We start from the raw sequence: 21850 nt of genomic DNA, 5'->3' as shown, positions 1-21850 counted from the left end.
ACAGATAAACTACAAACAGTTTGCTTGCAATGTAGAGAAAATTGATATCAATTGAAGTACCTCCAGATCCATAAATTTTAGAATTCTTTTTAATTTAAACTCACAAGTATAATAAATATTGAATTGAAAGAAAAGTAGTAGTAGTAGAGTAGCTATTCAAGAAAATTGCTACATGATCAGCTCATGCTAATTTGGAGAACCACAATTAAGTTAGGCAAACAATCAGAGCAGTCAGATTAACAACTTAAATTTAACAAATTGTCCTAAATAGATTTTTCTTCCTTTTTCCTCCACTGTTTCTCTCTTTTTCCTTCTTTTGAAGTTACCCTACTTACTTGCTTTCATTGTGTTTCCTACATCCTCTAATAGCTTTGTTAAATAACAGCACAGTGCTTTCCTTTTTGTCCTGACACTCCGGAGAACTCCACAACATTTTTATTTCACTCACAATGTGACTGATTTGCACCTTATTTCTCAAAAGGAGAAAAAAGTGAGTGAAGAGAGAGTACAGGCAGGGGTTTGGGTTTGTTTGCAGTTCTGTAGACATACTCCAGCCCCCTTCTTTCTTGCTCACCCTTCATCTCCACCAACACTTAAAAAATTGTTCCTATTCACACTCTGCGCGCGCGCGCACGCTAAGAGGAATTACGGGCACAGTGCTTGAGGTTGCCCTGACAACTTCAAGGCATCCCTGTGCGTGGGGACCAGCAGCCCAGCAGAGTTTCCCAGGCCCCTTGGGGAAGAGGAAGGAGGAAAAGAGAGGAGGTTGCAGGGTACAGGAGCCAGCAGCCATGGGGAGGGGAGCGGCAGCAGGATGAAAGGGGCACATACATCTCCAGTGACACAATGGGAGTTTTTCTGGCTGGCTATGAAAGGACACACTGAGGGTACAATGGTCTGTGACACATGAAAGCTTTGGAGCAAACTTTATTGCTTCTCCATTAAGAACACTTCCAGAGACCCATTCAGCTCTAAGAAATCTTGTCAACATCTTAAAATATAAAGAAAACAAAAACCTTCATTTTCTCATGTTCCAAAACAGATTTTCAATATTTTTTTAGATGTTGGTGTCCTGGAAGCTTTTGAAGCTTTAGCCCTGGCAGGTACTGGGTGTTCCTCTTCAGGTTCCCATTAACTCCAACCTGAGGGAAAGCTGCCCAGCAGCACACAGTAAGAGTTCTCTGAGACATGTGCTTGCTTCCTCCTCATATAGCTTTTCTTCACACGTGTGCCTGCCATCCCTCTGTTGTGAATGCTTCCTGCTATACACACCATCAGCAGTTAGAGCCTAAGAAGAGAGGAATTACTGTCCCCTACTTTCAGGCTAAGTCATTCATATGATAAGCAACAGCAGAAATGAGACTAAGTAACCTAAAATAAGGGGCCATGTAGTCACAGCCAGAGTGCACAGTAGGAAGCCAAGATGGAAAGCAGCTTACAAAGGAAAGAGCATAACTCTTGCTCCCTGACATATCAGGTTCACGTGGTTCACCACTTGATCTTACTGACCCATCAGTAAGCCTAGCTATAGAATTTATTTCCTGTTCACCAAAATAAGAGGACTATCTCTAGGCAGCAGTTGCCATTTTCCTCACCAAATTTCAAAACTTACAAATGTAAAGTTACCACAAATACTATCATCCACTTTTGCTGACAGGGAAGCTGAGCAGAGAAATAAAGGACTGAGGACTTCAGAAGCTGAATTTCTGTTATCAGTTTCTTACTGTGTTTGTACATTTCAGTCTTCTACTAGATTGTCAATGGGAGATATAAATCAAGCAATTATGGGCGCAAATCATTTTGTCAGTATGAATCTTACTGGGCGTAATGGCTTCTGCTATTATATGGCAAGCTCTGTCTGATATGAAAAGGAATGAAATATGTGTTTTATAGTTTTATAGTCTGAAGATTTGACCAGAGCCTATAATGCAGTCTTGATTTCATTTAAAACATTGACTCTTGGAAAGGATCTCACTGTAACTCTGGTAGCAAATATTTCCTCATTTAAGAGGTATAGAGAAGTAATATAATATATCTAGTGATGCTATGAGAAAATGTTTGGTTTTGCCAGTTCATGATTCTGATTTCATGTTTCTGCACTATTTATATTCAGAGTCCTTTTGTCTTTTTAAATGTTTTCTCCTCTTGTATAGGTAACTTACATTGTATTCTAAATGTTCAAGAATGGCACCTAAATCTGCAGGTGGACAGTCAGCAAAGTTTGAATCCGATAATGCTTTATGGGAGTCTATTGAAGAAGATTCTTTCATAATGTCTTTCTTCATCCTGCAGTATCAAAGCACTATTCCAAAAACCATTAGCACTGTTGTGGAACAGGTGGTGGAACCAAGCAGATGGAGTTTGAGAAAGTTACTGACTACTTGAAATTTTAAAGAGAAAGCACCAAGAGACATTTCAGGGACAAAAACAGTACCTGCACCCATTAGGAAAGAGAAAGAGCTTTTTTCTGACAATGGTCATGAGACACTTTTCAGAGGTTGTGAGCACATTCGTTTAACAGCCACAGTGCAGCCCTGTTGGTGCAGTCTGGAGAACAAATACTTCAACAGATGCCATACTGAGCACTCGAGCACTGACTATAGATCAGACACATTAAGACAAGCCAAGAGTTAGGATTAATGTTGAAAGTTTTGAAAAGCTTATAAAGGACTCTAACTGCTTATTCATAAAATAGTGAGGATTTTATGAAGCAAGCTAACAGCATTCAAGCTATTTTAAATTCCCAGGGCTTGGAACAGAGGTAAATTCAGGTCATTCACTAACAATTGGAGAAAACTCACATTAGTTGTAGCAACATTATCAACATTCCTTGAGTACCTTTTTATTTCTTACCATTACATGTTAGGTGCAGAACATTTCTAAGGCACATTTTTCAAATTATGGTCACTACACTAATGAAAATTTAAGTATCGGCTCATTGGAATAAGGGAGTGCCATACTGCTTCACAATGATAATATTTGCCTTCAACAAGTGATAAGCACATAAAACTGTAACTCTAATGATAGAAACTGTGATAGCAAGCAAGGTATGATAAATGAAAACAGTGGTAGTATGAGCTACAAAAAAAGGCCAACTTACATTGGATAGCTTTCTTTGTACTGGTCCACAAAACTCTTCCCACAAACCTATTTGTGTTATGCTGAATATATAGTCATTACTCATGAGGTGAATGTGCTTGTGCTTAAATCTACTAGGAATTGCTGCCCTGGACAGTAAAGCATCAGGAAAGATGGGAGTCCGAGCAGTAATCTACTACATGAGTACTACAATCATTGCTGTACTGATTGGTATAATCATTGTGGTCATCATCCACCCCGGGAAAGGTACAAAAGAAAACATGCACAGAGAAGGCAAAATTGTGCAAGTGACAGCAGCAGATGCCTTTCTTGATTTAATCAGGTATGGCTATGATATTGCATATTTTCTGTTCCAATGACAATAGTGATATCTGGATTCACAGGAGATGTATAGTGAATAAACTTAGATAGTGACTATATAAATTAGCTACATTTCTTTCAACTATGCCGTACTGATATCTTTAACACTTACAATGCTACAATGCATAGTTCTATATTTCAATCAGGCTGTTTCAAGGGAAGAAGCTGCTTCTAATACTCAAAGAAAGAAAGATTCTTTGACATACAAAATAAAGATTTCTGTTCTGCTACCTGCATGGGTCTTTTCCTCTCCTTCCATATCCAAGAATCCTTATTACCAAATTCCTCTGCTTTCTTTACTTCCAACCTTCAAGAATTTTCACATTTCACTTGGAGCCCTGATTTAGCTATTCTTCAATGCCAATCTGGGTTTGTCTACTCAACCTTTTTAAATTGTATGGATGGGAAATAAATTCCAGGAACACGCAAAATGAATGTTTGAAATAGAGGGGCACAAATAAAAAGTCTTGTTTCATTGCTCAGAGACTCTGCAATACCTCTTTTCTAGAGTTAATATGTCATAGATGTATTCCAGGGAGTAGGGAAACTGAGGTTTTGAACTCAGGAGCTTTTCCACAGGTAAAGCCATCAAAATTTTGTGTTCCACTAACCCATTTGGAGAAGCCAGAGACATGGAGAAAGGCCTCCAAGAGTCATGCTGCCAGGAAGGGGGACTTCAGAAAGATCCATGAAGAGGTTTGCACTCAGATTCCTCAAGATTTGCTCAGTTATGCTGCCTCTAATCCCCTCAGAAATATCACCATTTTGAAAAGGAAATAAACAAACTCCCATATATAGCAAGCATGCAAACATATATACTATTATGTGTGTCTGTGTTATTATTAAAGAATGCTTCGACTTCTGAAATATTTATTTTTTTAATCATAAGGCACTAAATTGAGTTATGAAAGTCATTATTAACAAGGCTATGTGACTGCAAATGTTTTTGAGAAATAGAAATGCACTATTAATAATTTCTTTATTAATCTAGGTTCTGACAAAATAAATAAATGTAAACTTTAAAGTTGGTATGAATACACAGAGCTTTGTTCATGTGATAAATTAGCTCATGTTCTGCTCCACTGCAAGACCTGCTATACAATACTGGATCAAAAAATATTAACTGAGGTGATCTATCCAACCCTACTGCATTTTGTCCTGATAAAGCTAACCAGGCCAATTCTGTACGCAAAGCTCTCCTTGTTGTATGTAACTATGCATTAATATATATTCATCTCAGAGTTCCTTTGAAAATTATCTGGTCAACTATTTAATTGGCTGTGCCACTACTTAAGATGTTATTAGAGTCATATTATTTCTCATATAATTTTACTTTTCTTTCACAGAAATATGTTCCCTCCAAATTTGGTGGAAGCTTGCTTTAAACAGGTATGTTACTTCCAAATCATATTAAGTCTGAAGATACGGGGATATGAAAACTCTTAACTGACTGGAAGATGCTAAAAAATGGAAAATGTGCATAGGTTAGAAACTGAGGCAACAGTTTTTTTTAATATTAACAATAGAATTAAATAAGGGGACCTTCCATTACCTGTGATAAGATTGCATAGGAATGTTCTTACTTCATTGCTTCCCGAATTCCTCGCTCATTAGCCTAGTCCTAACATAAACTATTCAACAGAGAAAATAATAGTAACTGGTTTCATACCTCTTTTAAAAACAAGACATCATGGATCCAGTGAAATTTTTAATGTGCCTTGTCATAACTTAATTACTTCATACAGAACCCATAAGAAATCTCTAAATGACAATTTACCAATTGGTACTGTAGCAACCAAATGAGCTGGAATGTTGAGGTAAAAAAGCAAGAGTACAAAGTAAAAACTGGTGAGTTGAGTTACAGCAGAAGAGAATTTAAAATAAACAGTGACATTTTCTTTAGTCACATAATGTGTGACCACCAAAGGGCAGTGACTTTCTACACTAAAGATTTGTTTAAGATTAAAGATAAATTAGACACAGGTCCAAAACCAACAAATACTATCTCATTGTTTTTAACAGATTATGTTGAACTCAGAACAGTGATGCAAAAAGGCAGAGTGGAAATGGAAAATCCTAAGCTAAACTAGAAAATAATTCAAAGAACTTTATGCAATTAAGTCAGGAAATGACTTCATTTGCATCTCAAAATAATGAAAAAAAGTTAGGGCTTGAAGTTACATAGCTGGTTGCAAGCATTTTTAATAAGTCTGTCAAGTTGGGAAGTTATTACCTGTAACGGGTGAAAGCAATCATACTGCCTGTTGAACTATAATTTCAAAAAGATTTGGGAATAAGTTTTAAGTAGCTAATAATTATTAGCTTGCTCTTGGTTCTGCAGAAGGCTACAAGTACCTTGAAGGAAAGAGAAAATTTTAATAACAAAGCAAAAGAAAAATACATTTAAAAAGGTAAAGAGTAACAGAAGGGTCTGAAGCATGGATCAAACCTGAATTACCTATATCCTCCCATTCTAATTGTGCTGGGTTTTGCTGTTTTGGTTTTTTTTAATTTTAATTTTAATTTACTGTGTGTGTGTGTGTGCATCACAGATGTGCAATGGCTTATTGGATTTCTGTTAAGCAGAGTTTTTAATATTGTATGGGAAATGAAGAAGTTGAACAGAGGATATGTTTATTTGGTTATTTTAAGAACTTTGAGACCTGGGGTGAGGATGACCCTCTGGAGATAGCTTATAGAAGATGCTGAGATACTGGGTGCATATCAACAGGTGTTTTTATGAACAACACTGCCCAAGAAATACACTGTAAAATTTACAAATTACATAAAAGTTGAAATACTTTGTTTTGAGTTAATTAACAAATACGTAAGAAGGTGGTATGATTCAGTACAGTGTATACCTAGAGAAAGTATAAGCATAATAATGAGTAAATTTACCCTTGCAAAAGTTGACATGGAAATTACTATGACTGAATATAAACTGGGAGTTAGTATAAGGTTTTTTAATTAGAAGGTTTATCATGGTGAAGTCTTGAAAAAATCTTCAGTTAATGGGAATAAAATAGCTCATCTATTTTTAATGAAGATTCCTACCACAACAGGAAATTCAACTCAGTGAAAAGCAGTCCTAAATCTAAGTTGTTAATTAAAGATGTCCTGTAGATTCTATTATGTATGTTGTATTTCTCACATGCTTCACAGCTTAAGGGATTTTCCCAGTTACAGTTCAATGAATAGGAAATGTTTAATAGAAGTTTTTTCTGACTTCCATCAGCAGATGTTACTGGCATATACACCCCACATTTAAACCAGATCTTTTGATGCATCAGGTGCACACATTGTGTCTTAGAGCATTCTCCAACATGTTTCTTTCCTGACAGAGATCTGCACTGAAATGCAGTGAAAGGATTTTCCTTCTTTCTCACTATTACCACCATATATAACCTCTAATGATTGTTAAGACTCACAGCAAGTTTTGGACACTATATACTGTATCAATAGCAAGTACATTCCAAACCAGTTCTACTGATGCACCAAAGATGTCATCTCTATACGGTCTTCTTGTCCTTTGACTTCCTTTTACTGTATTTTCCCAGCAAATCTGTGAAGCAAACAAAACTATCTCCTCTTGTTTCTCCTCCTCCTGCACTTCCTCCTTCTCTTTCTTCTGAAAATGTTCATTTCAGGAAACAGGAAGAATAGCAAAGAAAATCCTTGTTCAGACTGTTCAGCTGGGAATCACAAGATCCATTTCAGGCCTAGCTGATGCAGTTCAGCACTACACACCAGGAAGGCCTCAGGGCACATCTTTTCCTAGCATGCCTCATTAAGAATAATAACTTGGAAAATGTCAGGCTTTGGGTTTATTTCATTCTTCACAAGTTAACCCCTTTCTGCTCATGAAAGATCTGTTTGCACCCTGTCTCTATCAGTGCCCACTCCAAGTAAATCAGTGGCAGGCAGGGATCATTGGAGACAGTAGAATATTAAAACCTATGCTGGCTATTTCCATACAACATATGATGCTACTTTTCCTATGTGGGGCATTGCGTCTTTTTTCAGCAACAAGAATCTGAAAAGACTGGTGGAAATATTCCATGCTTGTCTAAAATCAGATTCTTTTGTTCAAAATATTCTCTATAGTCCAGTATTCACTCCCAATTTGAGGATATGCAAAGAAACCTTAAGATTCATCTTTCATCTCTGGCTATAGCTTTTCATTTCTGTTACCATGCTAAATTTAAAGTTGCTATCTATTACTTGTAAGAAGCCTGCTTGATGGGCAGAAAGTGCTTTCTATCTGACTACTCTTTGTGTTGCGCTCTGAGGATATATCAAAAGACAAAAGAAACAAAGAGTGAACTTGGGACATCAGGAGAAACAGAATCAGTCTAATAATCTGGGGGAGGAGGTCATTGTGAATAGGTGGAATTTGATGCCAGCTGACGCTTAAAGATCTGGAAAGGTGTATCTGATAACTACATTTCATCTGAGCTGTTTTTAATTAATGTTCTTCCCAGAACTCATTCTTATCAAGGGGACTAGAAGTGTTAATTACACTTTAAGACAAGACTACTGATACATACTGTCTATTCCTCATGATACTATCGGCTGTTTGAGATGCATTTTAACCTGTGTCATCAACTCTTCTGCAGAAAATCTCAAATGGTTTCACAAATGTCCAAAAGGACAGGAAAAAAAAACAATCAGGAAGACAGAGTATTTCTGTATTATGCTCATTTATCTCTATTTAGCCTTGCATTTAAGGGCTAGCAAACCTGTTTTTTTCAAAATCATCACTCACTAATAACTACATCACCACATTGACCTAGAACAGATAACACTAATTGTCGGATGTTGCAGATACTGTATTAGGCATCTGGCATTGAGATCGGGATGTGCCAGGAGTAGGCGTTAACGAGGCGATGTCGGGATGTGACACATTAGGACTTCCCCTGCTCTGTGATGGATGTATGACGCATGCTTTAGGGGCACAGACGAAGCACATAGGGTATATAAGCTAGAGTTCACTTGTAATAAATGCCATTTTGCTATTCACCATATTGGTGTGCATGTCCAGTGATTTGGCCCTGGCCTTATCATGGCCAGTATCGTAGATCTTTAACACCGCAGTCGGAGTACTAATAGTAAACAATGAGTTTTCAGAGCATTTACCCATGCAATTACATTTTTCACATGCTAAATGGTAGCTTGTGCTACTTCCATGGAATATACTGCTGCTTCTTAAAGTCATGCAGTGAATCCAAATGAGATGGCTATGAGTATCTTGTACCACTAGTGAAAAAAAAAATAGTTAAAGTGCAAACATTCATTTATGCAATTTATTATATTACAATGAGTAATTAAATCTATTGCCTATTTTATAATGAGATAGCTTAATTTAAAATAATTTAAAAGATTTATAGCATCTTGCAACTAATTCCAGAAACTACATTATAGAATTTTCTTGCATATAAAGTTGTTAGAAGAAGGGTATTAGCATTATTGTGTATCAGATAGCATTTTCCTTGCTACCTGTTTGCTTTCTGCACATGAACTAAGGAAAAAAATATATGACTATTCTGAATCTAAAATCTTACTAAAATTCTTTTTGCCTGGTGACAATGTATAAAAGACTCTTCAAAATGACAGAACCACAATGATGTTGTTTAGCCTATCACAGAGTATCAGTGTAGGTGTGCAGGCTCCTAGTAAAACACAGCCATCTCTCCTGAAAATCCTAAGCCTATCTGTAGGTTTTATAGGAGCAGTTCTTCATCCTTTCTTCCAGTAATGAATAATACAAAAGAATGAGAATTCACAGAAGTGTAGCATGATATTAAAATGTCAATTTGAGGTACGTGCTTTTATTTAGATTTTCAAAGACAGCTGACAAACCTTATTCCCAGCAGTAAGTATACAGTACAGTAAGGATCTGCCTGAAAACAAAAATTTCATAAAAACTCACAAAATGATCTCTATCAATAGTCTCTTTGCAGAGCAATGATAGTCTCAGCTGTTACCTTATCTAATTCACAATCTTTGATATTTTCTATCATTTTTGAGATTTTTTTTTATCCTTTCTACAAGTAGACTTGTAGAAGTAGTAGTAGTTGCTTTCTACAAACTGTTGGCTTTTTCACCATTCCACATCGAGATTTTTATTCCTTTTATTTTATTTTTTTTTCAATGCTGGTTAAACAATATTCTATTTTGCTTTCAGCATCATCTGAAAAAAGTACTAAGAAGAATAAACTTCAACCTATACTTTTTCCTTTGCAGTTACTGTATTTATTTTTCCCTAATTTCCTTTGATTCACCAGGAAGTTTCTCACGATTTTTTGATAGACAGCTTTGTGCATAGTAAAACAGACACATCAGTGAAGTTATCCATAACCTCATTTATCACTAATGAATAATGAATGGCAAATGCAAGTGACTGTTTTAGAGCAAATAAAGGTTGCTCTCTGAGTTGTGTGCTCAAATTCCTGTTTTGAATTCAACTCTAAAAAAACTGTTTTTCCACTGCTCTCCACCCTGGGAAGAATTCTAGAAAGACTGATCTCCCTAGGGTAAAGCCAACATGTTTGAATACTTCATTTTTACTAACAGTGTGAGTCAACAGAAAAGATCAACAGCTATGTGTACCAGTAGTACACAGTACATAGTAGTAGTAGAAAAGGGAAGACCTTGCTGAGAGAAGTTCTAAAATCTGTACAATAGCCCCTAAAAAACACTAGTACAATGGCACCTTCCCATTTGGGCAGAATTCCAGAAGCAGCAAAAAGAAGGAAGAAAAAAAAAAAGAAAAAAAAAAAGAGAGAGAGAGAGAGGAAAGGAAAAGGAATAAGAAAAAGGAAAAAGAAAAAGGAAAAGAAAAAGGAAAAGGAAAAGGAAAAGGAAAAGGAAAAGGAAAAGAAAAAGAAAAAGAAAAAGAAAAAGAAAAAGAAAAAGAAAAAGAAAAAGAAAAAGAAAAAGAAAAAGAAAAAGAAAGAAAAAGAAAAAGAAAAAGAAAAAGAAAAAGAAAAAGAAAAAGAAAAAGAAAAAGAAAGAAAAAGAAAAAGAAAAAGAAAAAGAAAAAGAAAAAGAAAAAGAAAAAGAAAAAGAAAAAGAAAAAGAAAAAGAAAAAGAAAAAGAAAAAGAAAAAGAAAGAAAAAGAAAAAGAAAAAGAAAAAGAAAAAGAAAAAGAAAAAGAAAAAGAAAGAAAAAGAAAAAGAAAAAGAAAAAGAAAAAGAAAAAGAAAAAGAAAAAGAAAAAGAAAAAGAAAAAATTATTATAACCTAAGATGATTTCTAACTGCCTTTCCAAAAAGGTTAGAAACTTCATGTGATTGTGTTTTCTCCTCCATTGCCCAACTCTTTATCAGTTCCCCTAATAACTTTGGAACCCAGTATCTCCAATATAATTGACACTGGAGTGGATGTCTTACATAAACAAGCCTGTGTTACCGTTGAAATAAAAGTAGTTTATGGATTAGTAAATAACCTGTTGCAACAGGCAGCAGACAGCATACATCTAATACTGTCTAGCAGCCCTACTATGTGTTGCTTTTGACTTACTTGAATAGGCAAGAATAAGAGAAGAACCCGGGGATAATTTAGGAGAATCAAGGAAAAGTCAGTAATTATGTTCCTAGGGAGAGCAAGAAATGAAAGGAAATTCAGTAGGAAATTAGTCTTTAACTTCAGTTCTCATTAAGAGATTACTTTTTTATGTTTGTCTAAACTGCATGTCTGTAAGTCCAGCATAATTAGACCCTTCAGACTTCCAAAATAAGAAACGTCTACCTAGTTGGTTTTGTTTTATTATGTACAATAACTAAGAGAAATAAAAATATATGTATTATGAAGCCTTTACACCCCCATTAAACCTTAAAAAAAAAAAAAAAAAGCAACTAGAAATGTTTCATGTACAACTTTGGACAATAGTCCCAATTTCAATGTTGTTCCACTTGTGGAATTCAGTTTCTTGACCTGATTCACTTGATTAACCTCCATAACCTATAAAAACAAAAAACAAAAACGAAAGAAAGAAAGAAAGAAAGAAAGAAAGAAAGAAAGAAAGAAAGAAAGAAAGAAAGAAAGAAAGAAAGAAAGAAAGAAAGAAAGAAAGAAAGAAAGAAAGAAAGAAAGAAAGAAAGAAAGAAAGAAAGAAAAAGGAATCACATTCAAAGGAATAAAAATTCAAAGATACTGAATAGTCTTGACACCTGTATCCCATTGCTTTAATGTGATATTTAGCATCCCAAGATAAACTAGAAACATTTTAGCAGTGTTATTTAGTATTTCTTGTGTTCAAAAGAGTTTAATAAGGATAGCGCTGAGGGGTTTTTTTGAGTGCTGAAACAAATATTTCGGGTACATACACATTTCTTTTTGGAAAAGTAGTAGGTGGTGGAAGACTAGTTGTCAAAGTAGAGGTTTAGTAGAGTACTGAGATTTTTAAAATGATTTTCCCATTCACTAGAGGAATTATTTAAACTAGAAACTTCTATATAAACAAAAGTGGTACCTTTTTATTGCATAGTAGAGAAAACTAATGGCTTCTTTCATAGCAAATTTCTAATTTCAGACTAAAGAATTGAGAAGGGTAGGTATGTTAAATTTAGATTAATTTCAGTCTATTTTTTTCTGATTCAAAAACAGTTGGAAATATGTTTTTGGGAATAATAATTATTTATTAAAAGGCTAATTAAATATCAGTAGATTTATAATAAATTCACAAGCATGACAAATGTGTCTTCAATTTCAAATTTTGAGAGAACAAGTCCTTAAATCCAAAGGGGAAAGATTTAGCTCTTGAGGTCAATATGTTTTCATGTTGCTTTCAGGAAAGCCTGTTTTCATCACAGCTTACCTTAGGAACAAGCATTACACAAAAATTTATGTGTTCTACAATGGAAATTAATAATGTAATGATATGTGATTTTTACCTTTGTTTGGACAATTCACATGATTTCCATCTTTCTGTTCTTCTCGTTTTACCAGTTCAAAACTAACTATGAAAAGAGAATGTTTAAAGTAGATATCCCATCCAATGACACATCCACAGTGGCTTCCATAATAAGTAATGTATCAGCAGCAATGGAAACCCTCACACAAATGAAAGAGGAAATGGTTCCTGTTCCAGGTTCTGTAAATGGAGTGAATGCCCTTGGCTTGGTGGTTTTCTCAATAAGCTTTGGCCTGGTGATTGGAAGCATGAAGGAGCAAGGTCAGGCCTTAAAAGACTTCTTTGATAGCCTTAATGAGGCTATCATGAGACTGGTAGCTCTAATCATGTGGTAAGTGCCTCTGATAAATTACGTATTAAGTTGCTAACTTTATTCTTTCACTATGGTGGATAGTCTGTTTGGCAGGAAGTAGTACAATAAGAACTCAACTGTTGTACCTTTCTGCTAAATGAGCTCCTAAGTTGTAGTTCTGTATATTTAGTCTTACAGTGTGTTTGGCTTTTTACCCTGAGAAGAATCAGGAACTTTGGCACAATACACCAATCTTAGTACTCATTCTGTGTCTTCATAATGTGAGAAGTCAAAATAACATGCTATCAAAATTTCCTTATCATCTACTCAGACTTCACTGGAGGAAACTGGCAAACCTCTCCTATAATCTTATTTCTACACAGCAAGACCTTGCTATCAATTAGTTTCCAAAACAAGCAGCTCCTGCAATTATGTAGTATGTCCTTGCATTGTAGCTGCACAAAGATATACATATTTTTTGCTACTTCATTTCCTATGTTCAATAGATAAATAAAACCTATACATTTTCCCTCAAACATGTAGAAATCCTTTTCAAAAATGAAGTCTTATTTTCTGTCATGTAGAAGGTTGATTTTGAAAAAAATAAAAAGCTGAAATATCTTGTTACCTTCTTCACAATCCCCAAAACCTCAAAACCTACACATACTTTTGTAGTACTATCTGCAAAACTAAAAATGAGTATATTGTAAAATTCTCCTAAAACATCCAGAAAACTTCTGTGCAAATCAAAAATCTTTTCTCATTATTTATAAGCACACTTGAGATAACAAAGCAAAGGATAGAAAATGTTACTTCTGGTAGACATCAACATGGATTTTATGTTTCAAAGTACAATTAAGATGTTCTAGATAATTATGCTCACTGATAACCAAGTGTAATAAGACAAATGTGCATTTATGGAAGTGGAAATAGGGCTCTCCAAAAATTCTGCTGTAATAATAGAACTGTGTTTCTGTAGATCTGTAGAGTTTCATGCTGAGTGCTAACTCCTTTATTTGTAGCTGTGCTTACTGATAGGAAGAAATATATAAGACCACTCATGTTGCTACCCCACAGTGCCATGACCTCTGCCATACAGACAGCTTCATGCTAAAGTATTTATGGAGTGCTCCACTAGGAATGGACAGAAGCATCTTGAAATCACTGGAAGAGTGAGTTCTTCCTCTGTGACATAAGAAACAACAGCGGAGAGAGAACAGAGATGGGCACTTGGCATAATCTCCAACTGTGTTGAATGAGACTTCATTCTAGCAGGCAGAATTTTAACAGAATTTGCTAAACCAGCTTTTAAATAATAATTGAATTACAAAGGAAGCTCATCTCCCTACATATGAAAGCCTAATGCTGGAAAATTTTGAGCTGAAACTGTTCTTCTAATGATTCTTCCTTTACATGCGGTGTCAGTCCACGTGTCTGGCCAATCCAGTTTTCTTAAGTGATTTACATGCATTTTTAAGTTATTCTTCAAGGCTTTATGTCTGAAAGGCATACTATACTCCTCTCACATTCATCTTACCAGATTCTGAATCTAGCAGAGCCTATCAAAAATTTTCACACTGTGCTTCATCCAAGTTGAATTCTCAATAGTCAAACAAACTCTAGAACTGCTTCTGAACTACAATCGTCCCATTAGTAATTTCCTACCTTCATGCACGTACACAAGCATGTAAAAGATATGAACAGGGGAATGTTTTATATTGTTCATTACTATACTAATTTGATTTCTTATTTGCAGGTATGCTCCACTTGGAATCCTTTTTTTGATTGCTGGAAAAATTGTTGAGATGGAAGATATGGGTGTAATTGGTGGTCAGCTTGCCATGTATACTGTAACAGTTATAATCGGTTTGCTTATCCATGCTGTCATAGTCCTACCTCTTCTGTACTTCCTAATCACTCGTAAGAATCCCTGGGTATTTATTGGAGGCCTAATCCAGGCACTAGTCACAGCTTTGGGAACATCTTCCAGGTAGAAAACAATATTTTAAGGTCAAATATGTGTTTTTTAATATTATTGGTTTAAGAAACACTTTTGCCTAATGCAACTGGTTGACTTCCCTCTGAGAGATTATTACTATCATTATTTTGACTCAGGCTCTTATTTTTATTAAGAACTCCTGAACAGACATGAAATTGATGTGTTTGGTGATGCAGACTGTATGGCTGAACCCCTTGTGACATTGGTTAGCCTATGTCTTGGAGTTGTATAGGTTGTAACTGTTGGTAAAGGACGAAGCTAGCAAAAGAAATCTTACCTGTATCAAAACAAAGAAGCAAGCACAAAGACTCAGAGGCAATTGTGAGAGCGCTCAAGAGTCTTGGCAGGTGATTTCCTATTCTAAAGATCCTGGACCTGCAACAGAAAGGCCCCTATTGTTCCATGTCAAAGGGACTTAATGTGAACAAATATCTCTCTCCATCTGTGATGAAAGAAAATGTTGTTGAAATCAAACATGTATTTCCTATACCATATCCAGATGATAAGCTATTAGAACTATTAGAAAAGAATCTGAGTAAATTTTGTATTGCTCTTGAGGCTCTTGAGGACTTAGAAAAGACTATGTCATCATATTTTCAGTTAAAGAAAGACAACTACTGTTGAAACTGACTCTTCCTTGATTAACATCTTGGTGTCAGTCCTTGCAATGTGTGGAATGTCTATGGAATGTCTAAAAGGGAATTTTCTCAACAATTTTAAAAGGAAAATAGTACAACATAGTCCAAGAGAAAATAAATGGTGGCAATTAAAAAAAAAAAACTAATTTTATCAAAACTTACATTTGGTGTGTAAGAGTAATAGCGTTAAAAGTGTATTTTCCAACTTTTAGCTGCTGAAGATTCTTAGTAAGAACCTAAACAGTTGCTGGATTAAGACAGCATAATGCAAGTAGATTTAAAAACTATTCAAAATTCAATTATACGTTGTCACCAAAGGGATTTTCTAGCATAATCTTTACTGCCCTTCTTTACGCTTTCACAGAATCACAGAATCACTCGGGTTGGAAGGGACCTCGAGGATCATGTAGTTCCAACCCCCCAAGTTTTCCAAGTCTGTGAAGTAGTTAACAATGAAAAGGTCACTGACACACAGTAACATGGGTTGCTGAAAAATCTCTACAGTGTGATCAGATGAAGAGATTGGAGAGGTGCATCTTTAAGAACAGAAGCCAAGTCCACTCTTACAGAATAGCCAACTAGTCCCAGAGGATCAGGAGAACCTACAGTATTATATATGCCTTGGCAGATATATATATATAATATTCTGGTAGATCACAAAAATTTAAGACAATTAGAAAAATCTTTCAAGTCATCGCAGTGAATGACAGTGTACATTCCACTATGTAAAACTCATATCATGCATTATCTTCTTTTTGTTTCAGTTCTGCAACACTGCCTGTTACATTTAAGTGTCTAGAAGAAATAAATGGAGTGGACAAACGAGTTACAAGATTTGTACTGCCAGTTGGTGCTACAATTAATATGGATGGCACTGCCTTATATGAGGCTTTGGCTGCAATTTTCATTGCACAGGTTAACAACTTTGATCTGAACTTTGGGCAGATTATCACAATCAGGTATAGACATCATTATTACCTACATCTAATCAAAGCATCTTTGTGATGACTCTATGCCATTAAATAAGGGATTAAACAAAAACATCTAGAGCTAAAAACAAGAACTACTAAAGTAGCTAAATAACTGTAATTATTTACACCTTCTGCACAGAAGAGGCCTCAGCACATACTCTTCATTAGGTAAACATTTGAAAAACTGCTGCATGACATACGTATCACTGTACTTAGTAGGGTCAACAAGAAGTTTTAAATTTCTTTTGTCATTAAAATTTTCTTGAAGTATACACACAGATGTCGGGATCTGCACCAGATAGTTTAGAGTGCACGCACCAAGCTGTAGCATAAGAGCAGCACAGCGGCATGGTACAGTGCTACGGATAGCAGGGTGCTATTTTCCTAGTCTTGGTCTCAAGTAGAGCAATCTGTGTAAGGAGAAGCAGTACATTTTGTTCATCAGCTCATAGAGGTGGAGAAAATGAGCATGTTTTAAAGCAACAAGCCTTTATGTTTGAAATATAACAGCAAAAAAAAAAAAGCGTAAGTAGCACTTGACAATTGATTGGCATTAATTTTATTATGTGACTAAAATGGCTTAAGAGAAAAAAGTGATGGGTACATGTGCATTATTGATAAATGTCAGCAAAGGGAAAGTGGGAAAATGTGGGCAGACAAACAAGTACTTATTACTCAGCAACACTGTACGTTCAGATAATGGTGACCTGGAAACACAGGATAAACACAGGTAAAACTGCCTTCACACTCCAGGGCAGAAATTCAATATTCATTCATACTAGAGCTGCTTCATGACAAATCATCTGGCAAAACAAAATTCTTGCTAAACTGAATGTGAATAAGCATATTTATGTCAAGCTACTAGAGTGTATGATTCAGGGGGTTTGCCACTTTTCTGTTTCGTGTTGACTGAATTCAAAATGGTGCAGGAGTTGGTAATTCATCTAGCATAAGGTTATAGTGAGATGGACAGAGAATTAAACTTTTTGTATCAGATCTGCCAGGACAAAATTACTTCCACAACCTTAACACGTTTGGGGTGTTGGAATTGGTTTGTTCAGTGAGTTATGGCATGTGCCTATAATGTTTCTGACAGGCCGTAAGCACAAAGGAGGGGATTTACCATGTCACAAAATCACATTACCAGAGTCCAGGATAAAAGTTCAGTGTATACATTTTGGACTAAAATCCACATACCCCTCCACCTGTCCAGTGTTCAGATTAGGGTCTCGTTCACAGTTTTCTTTACTAAAGAGCAAATGACTTTTTGCTTCGTATTTGTTTTTAATGTTTATCAGATGGTAAAGTGTTTACTATGGAAGTGAATTAATTGTTCTTGCTGTCTCTTTGCACAGCATCACAGCTACAGCTGCCAGTATTGGAGCTGCAGGCATTCCTCAAGCCGGACTGGTCACCATGGTCATTGTGCTTACATCAGTAGGTTTGCCTACGGATGATATCACTCTTATCATTGCAGTGGACTGGTTCTTGTAAGTATTTCTATGGCTGAATTAAGAACTTAGACCATATTTGGAGGTAGCAGAAACAGGCACAATTTGACAATACGGCAATCTGCAGTGTGCTTTTGCTGCAGAAGTCTTGAATCACAATTTCTTGCAATTAGTATATGTATTTAAAGCAGATGGTTTAGCCTAGTGATGGCTCTTCTTGTGTGCAAAAGGATGATTTATAAACCTGGATCCTTAGAATACTAAGAAAATTTTCATATACACTGTAACGCAACTAGAAAATAATTTCTTTAGTGTTTCAACTTATTTATTTATTTATTTATTTATTTTGGAGGCTGTTAATGAAATTCTTTCCATCAATCAGATTTAGAATATTGTAGCCCGTCTGGTTATTTAATCCAGGAAAGGTTAATGTCTTCCACATAGACACAGAATTGAAAAGTTGTTTACTTCTTATCCTGCAACCTGTAATACCAGCAAAAAAAATAATCAGTTGTTCTGTTCCTTTGTCTGCAGAAGACAGTACAGCCACATCCATAGGTATGCAGGGAAATCTCCTACATCCAAGAAGTAAATCACAGGCATGTTTCTTCCAATCAATTTCTCTGACCTAGTTTCCAGCGGCTTTTACCCTTCAACTCAAGGATCAACCAGGTGATCCTTGCAAGAAGTTGGAGGAAACTCTGGTCAGCAGGGAAATGAAAATAAGGCAGATTCTCGTTGGCTTATATGTTCAGAGGGTATAAACTCAAACAAGTATAAAAATGCTTCTGATAAATACTTGCCATATGCTCCCTTTGTTCTCCACATCACAAACTGTTTTTTAGTGTGGAGTTGCCAACAGTATTAACAGACTTAATTTCTCCAAATCCCAGTATATTGCAACTTTCTAGAAGGAATAATAACATTAATGAATTCGACAAATATACACTATCTACATAAAACTGCTGAATCATGTAGTAGATAAGTAATGGCAATTTTAATATCTTGTCTGCATACTATATCATACCAGTGATAAACTCAAAGCTAATTTACTATTTCTCCTTAGGGATCGTCTCCGTACCACCACCAATGTCTTGGGAGACTCCATTGGAGCAGGGATTGTTGAACACTTATCACGGCATGAGCTGAAGAACAGGGATGCTGAGATGGGAAATTCTGTGATAGAGGAGAATGAAATGAAGAAACCATACCAGCTGATCTCGCAAGAAAATGAGAGTGAGAAACCTTTAGACAGTGAAACCAAGATGTAGGGTAAAGAAGGCATGAGTCTAACACTACAAGCGTGGAAAACACACACTTTTCCCAGCCTTCTGTATCTCGAATTCACGACATTCACTTATCCCTTGTCTTTTCCCTTTATGCTAGCACTGAAAAGAATTAATGGAAATATATTCCAAAGTAGCAGTGATCGAGTGGCTTCCCACATAAAAATAAAAACAATTAACAGACAACAACACTGGTCCTGCTAGACATGTGCTAAGTGAGGATAAAAAAAGAGATATCAACAATTAAATTAAAAGGAAAAAAAAGTATATATGTTACTCAGTCCTTAAATGTGATATTTTTAATGAACTGGAAAGTAACAACAGATAACAAAGCTTGAAAAAGTTTTTATTCTTTAAATACCTGTTGGAAAAATTTAACATCTGTAAGCACAAAATCAGTGCTTCCACCTTGATAACTGCATCCAGCTGGATGATTTTTTTCACTTGATGTTCTTTTTTTTCTAGCATTACAGCCTTTTTCAATTACTAGACAACAAAAGGACATTAATTGAAAGAATAAAAAAGGAGGTGTATAGATACAGAAACAATTCCCACAATCAGCACTTTGTCAGCTAAGCTGAAATACTTCTGAGAAAGTGATTTTATCTAGACGCTATTTTTTATGCTATCCTCAGCTGATCTTGACAAAAACTCAGCCTAGTCAGTTCCCATGGATTTGCAGACATTTGTGTATGTATATATATGTACCTCCGCACGGATTTGACCTTTAATTTCTACTCCACAACACAGCTGAACAATCAATGTCTGTAAATGTTTGTAGGGGCAAGGCCCTAGGCTGTACTGACTCTGGGACTGGAAATGCATCTTCTACTTTTGGGGATATAAAAAAATATGCTTTAGGTGCACCAATTAATCTACTTAATAAGCAATAATATAAATAGGAGGCAGTGCCAGCCCTCTGCAGAGAGTGCAGAAGGGTGAGTTGTTCAGATCCTAACAGGACTGGATTCTAAATCTGAATCCTTAGGGCTAACAAGAGATCTTCTGATTGTAGAGCTCCAAAACCCTTGGTCCTCCACTGATAAGTAATAAAGCTGTTAGCCAGACTTATGTTTTTCCACCTGGAGAAGAAGGCTCCCTACTTCAATGCGAAATTCCAAAATCCTTATGCATTTATGAGCAGCATCCCAAAAACAAAAAATAACCCTCTAGAAAGTAAAACTTATGGGTGCTTTTTGACTTCTTACTAGGAAAAATATATAAATCTTATCTAAAATACAAAATAGTAAATATTATAATAAATATATAAAAAATGATTAGAAAGGATTTTAAAGAGCAATATTGTGGGCTTCTTTCAGGGAATCAGTAGGGAAAGAATGAAAAAAGAGAGACAATGCACTTGTAATCCTGTTGCTTTTTTTGTTCATTCCAGCATTATTCCCCAATGAAGCCCCTTCTTAGAAATAATAATTATATATGTTCTCCTTTTAACTTGTATCATTGTAGAGGTTAAACTGGAAAGTTTTATAATACAGCTACAGTTAGGGGAATTAAGAAATGCCAATCAGAAGGCAGAATAATATTGAGTGATTGTTTTTATTTAAATGTTTATTTTTTTTCTTTCTTCCTTGCCCAACAAAATAAAATCTGACTATATGAATGAAGGATTCCCTTGTAATTCCCTTGCAATTCCCCAAGTGTAACACAAAACATATGCAGTATGCTGCTTTTGTCTTTAAGAGAAAATAAATGCAGTGTATTTCACTGTAATGAAAATGTCAACATCCTGACTGAAGGTAAATTTTTTCCCATGTTAGAGCAACAAGGCAAGACTGTTTTGTTTAGGACTGAAAACTCCTACCCATCTTCTCCAGTTGTTTAGTCCAGACGATAGGAGCAGGAACTCTTCAGTGATTGAAGTGAGCAGGGTTTAACTCAGAGCATTGAGTGGTCAAACCTACAAAGCTCTTAAATTAATCTCTCACTGAAAGAAATCAAGTGTGACTTTTATGTTTTTGCTAACAAAATGCAAATCTAGGACAGATAGACATTTTCTGATATGTGTAATTAGAGATATTTTTATATAGATACTGTATTCAAAATGTGTGCATAAATTTTAACTGTAGAATGTACAGCGTAACAATTTAATTTTTGTTAAGATTCTGTTTGGAAATACATTGCAAAGACATAATGCAAATGGCTGTCTTTCTATGACATCAATTGAGAAAAATGAGTTGTTTCACAAGACACGCTATCCTTTTTATACTAACTTTTTTTTCTTATGGAAATCAGGTATTACAGAAAGATTCCCTTGCTCAGTCCTCATTGGTTCTGCATTGGTATGCACACAGAGTGGATTCATAAACATTACTTTGTAGATGTATTTTCAATAAAAATAGTTTTACATTACTGCTTTTTGGGGGGATTTCTTTCAAAGGCTCTCTAACCGAAGTTCTACGCAAACTCAAAGCAAACAAACTCATAATATGGGACTTCGGGAATTCCAGGCTCTTTACACAGCAGGAGTTCCTCACTTCAAATATCTGCTTAGAGTTCCAAGATCAAAGAAAATAGATAAGTGAAACACCACTGACAAAAGAAGGCAAGGAAGTGAAGGCAGAAAGGAACATTAAAATTATAAGAAAAAAACGTCCAACTGAATGAAGTTCATTCACATTTAGGTACATAAATACATCTCTGCAAAATCTTAAAAAGGTAAGCATTTATATTTTAATTGATTCAGTAACTGAAAAGCTGCCAGTTCATTTTGAATGTGTAATACATGGTCCAAATGAAGTAAGGTCACTGTGCCATGGGAAGCAATAGAAGTCCTTTGACTGGGGTATTACAGCACTGTAATGTTATGGCCATCCTAGACAA

The 21850-nt window shown here is 35.5% G+C and overlaps 1 protein-coding gene across 1 annotated transcript in view; it reads left to right on the top strand.

The window, feature by feature from the left end:
* SLC1A3 (solute carrier family 1 member 3) overlaps positions 1-21379 on the top strand; it is a 58298-nt gene extending 36919 nt beyond the window's left edge. Inside the window, exons 4-10 of the mRNA XM_052670502.1 lie at positions 3217-3421; positions 4806-4848; positions 12408-12703; positions 14421-14654; positions 16066-16260; positions 17628-17762; positions 18790-21379. Of these exons, the coding sequence (XP_052526462.1) occupies positions 3217-3421; positions 4806-4848; positions 12408-12703; positions 14421-14654; positions 16066-16260; positions 17628-17762; positions 18790-18994 (1313 nt within the window). The 3' untranslated portion in view covers positions 18995-21379. The remainder of the gene's footprint in view (positions 1-3216; positions 3422-4805; positions 4849-12407; positions 12704-14420; positions 14655-16065; positions 16261-17627; positions 17763-18789) is intronic.
* Positions 21380-21850: the final 471 nt, after the last annotated feature.

This window comes from Tympanuchus pallidicinctus, unplaced genomic scaffold (assembly GCF_026119805.1).
Source record: "Tympanuchus pallidicinctus isolate F22 unplaced genomic scaffold, pur_lepc_1.0 scaffold9, whole genome shotgun sequence".
Classification (NCBI taxonomy): Eukaryota; Metazoa; Chordata; class Aves; order Galliformes; family Phasianidae; genus Tympanuchus; species Tympanuchus pallidicinctus.
The sequence above is the reverse complement of the archived record's forward strand: the minus strand, read 5'-3'. Positions and strand labels throughout refer to the sequence as shown.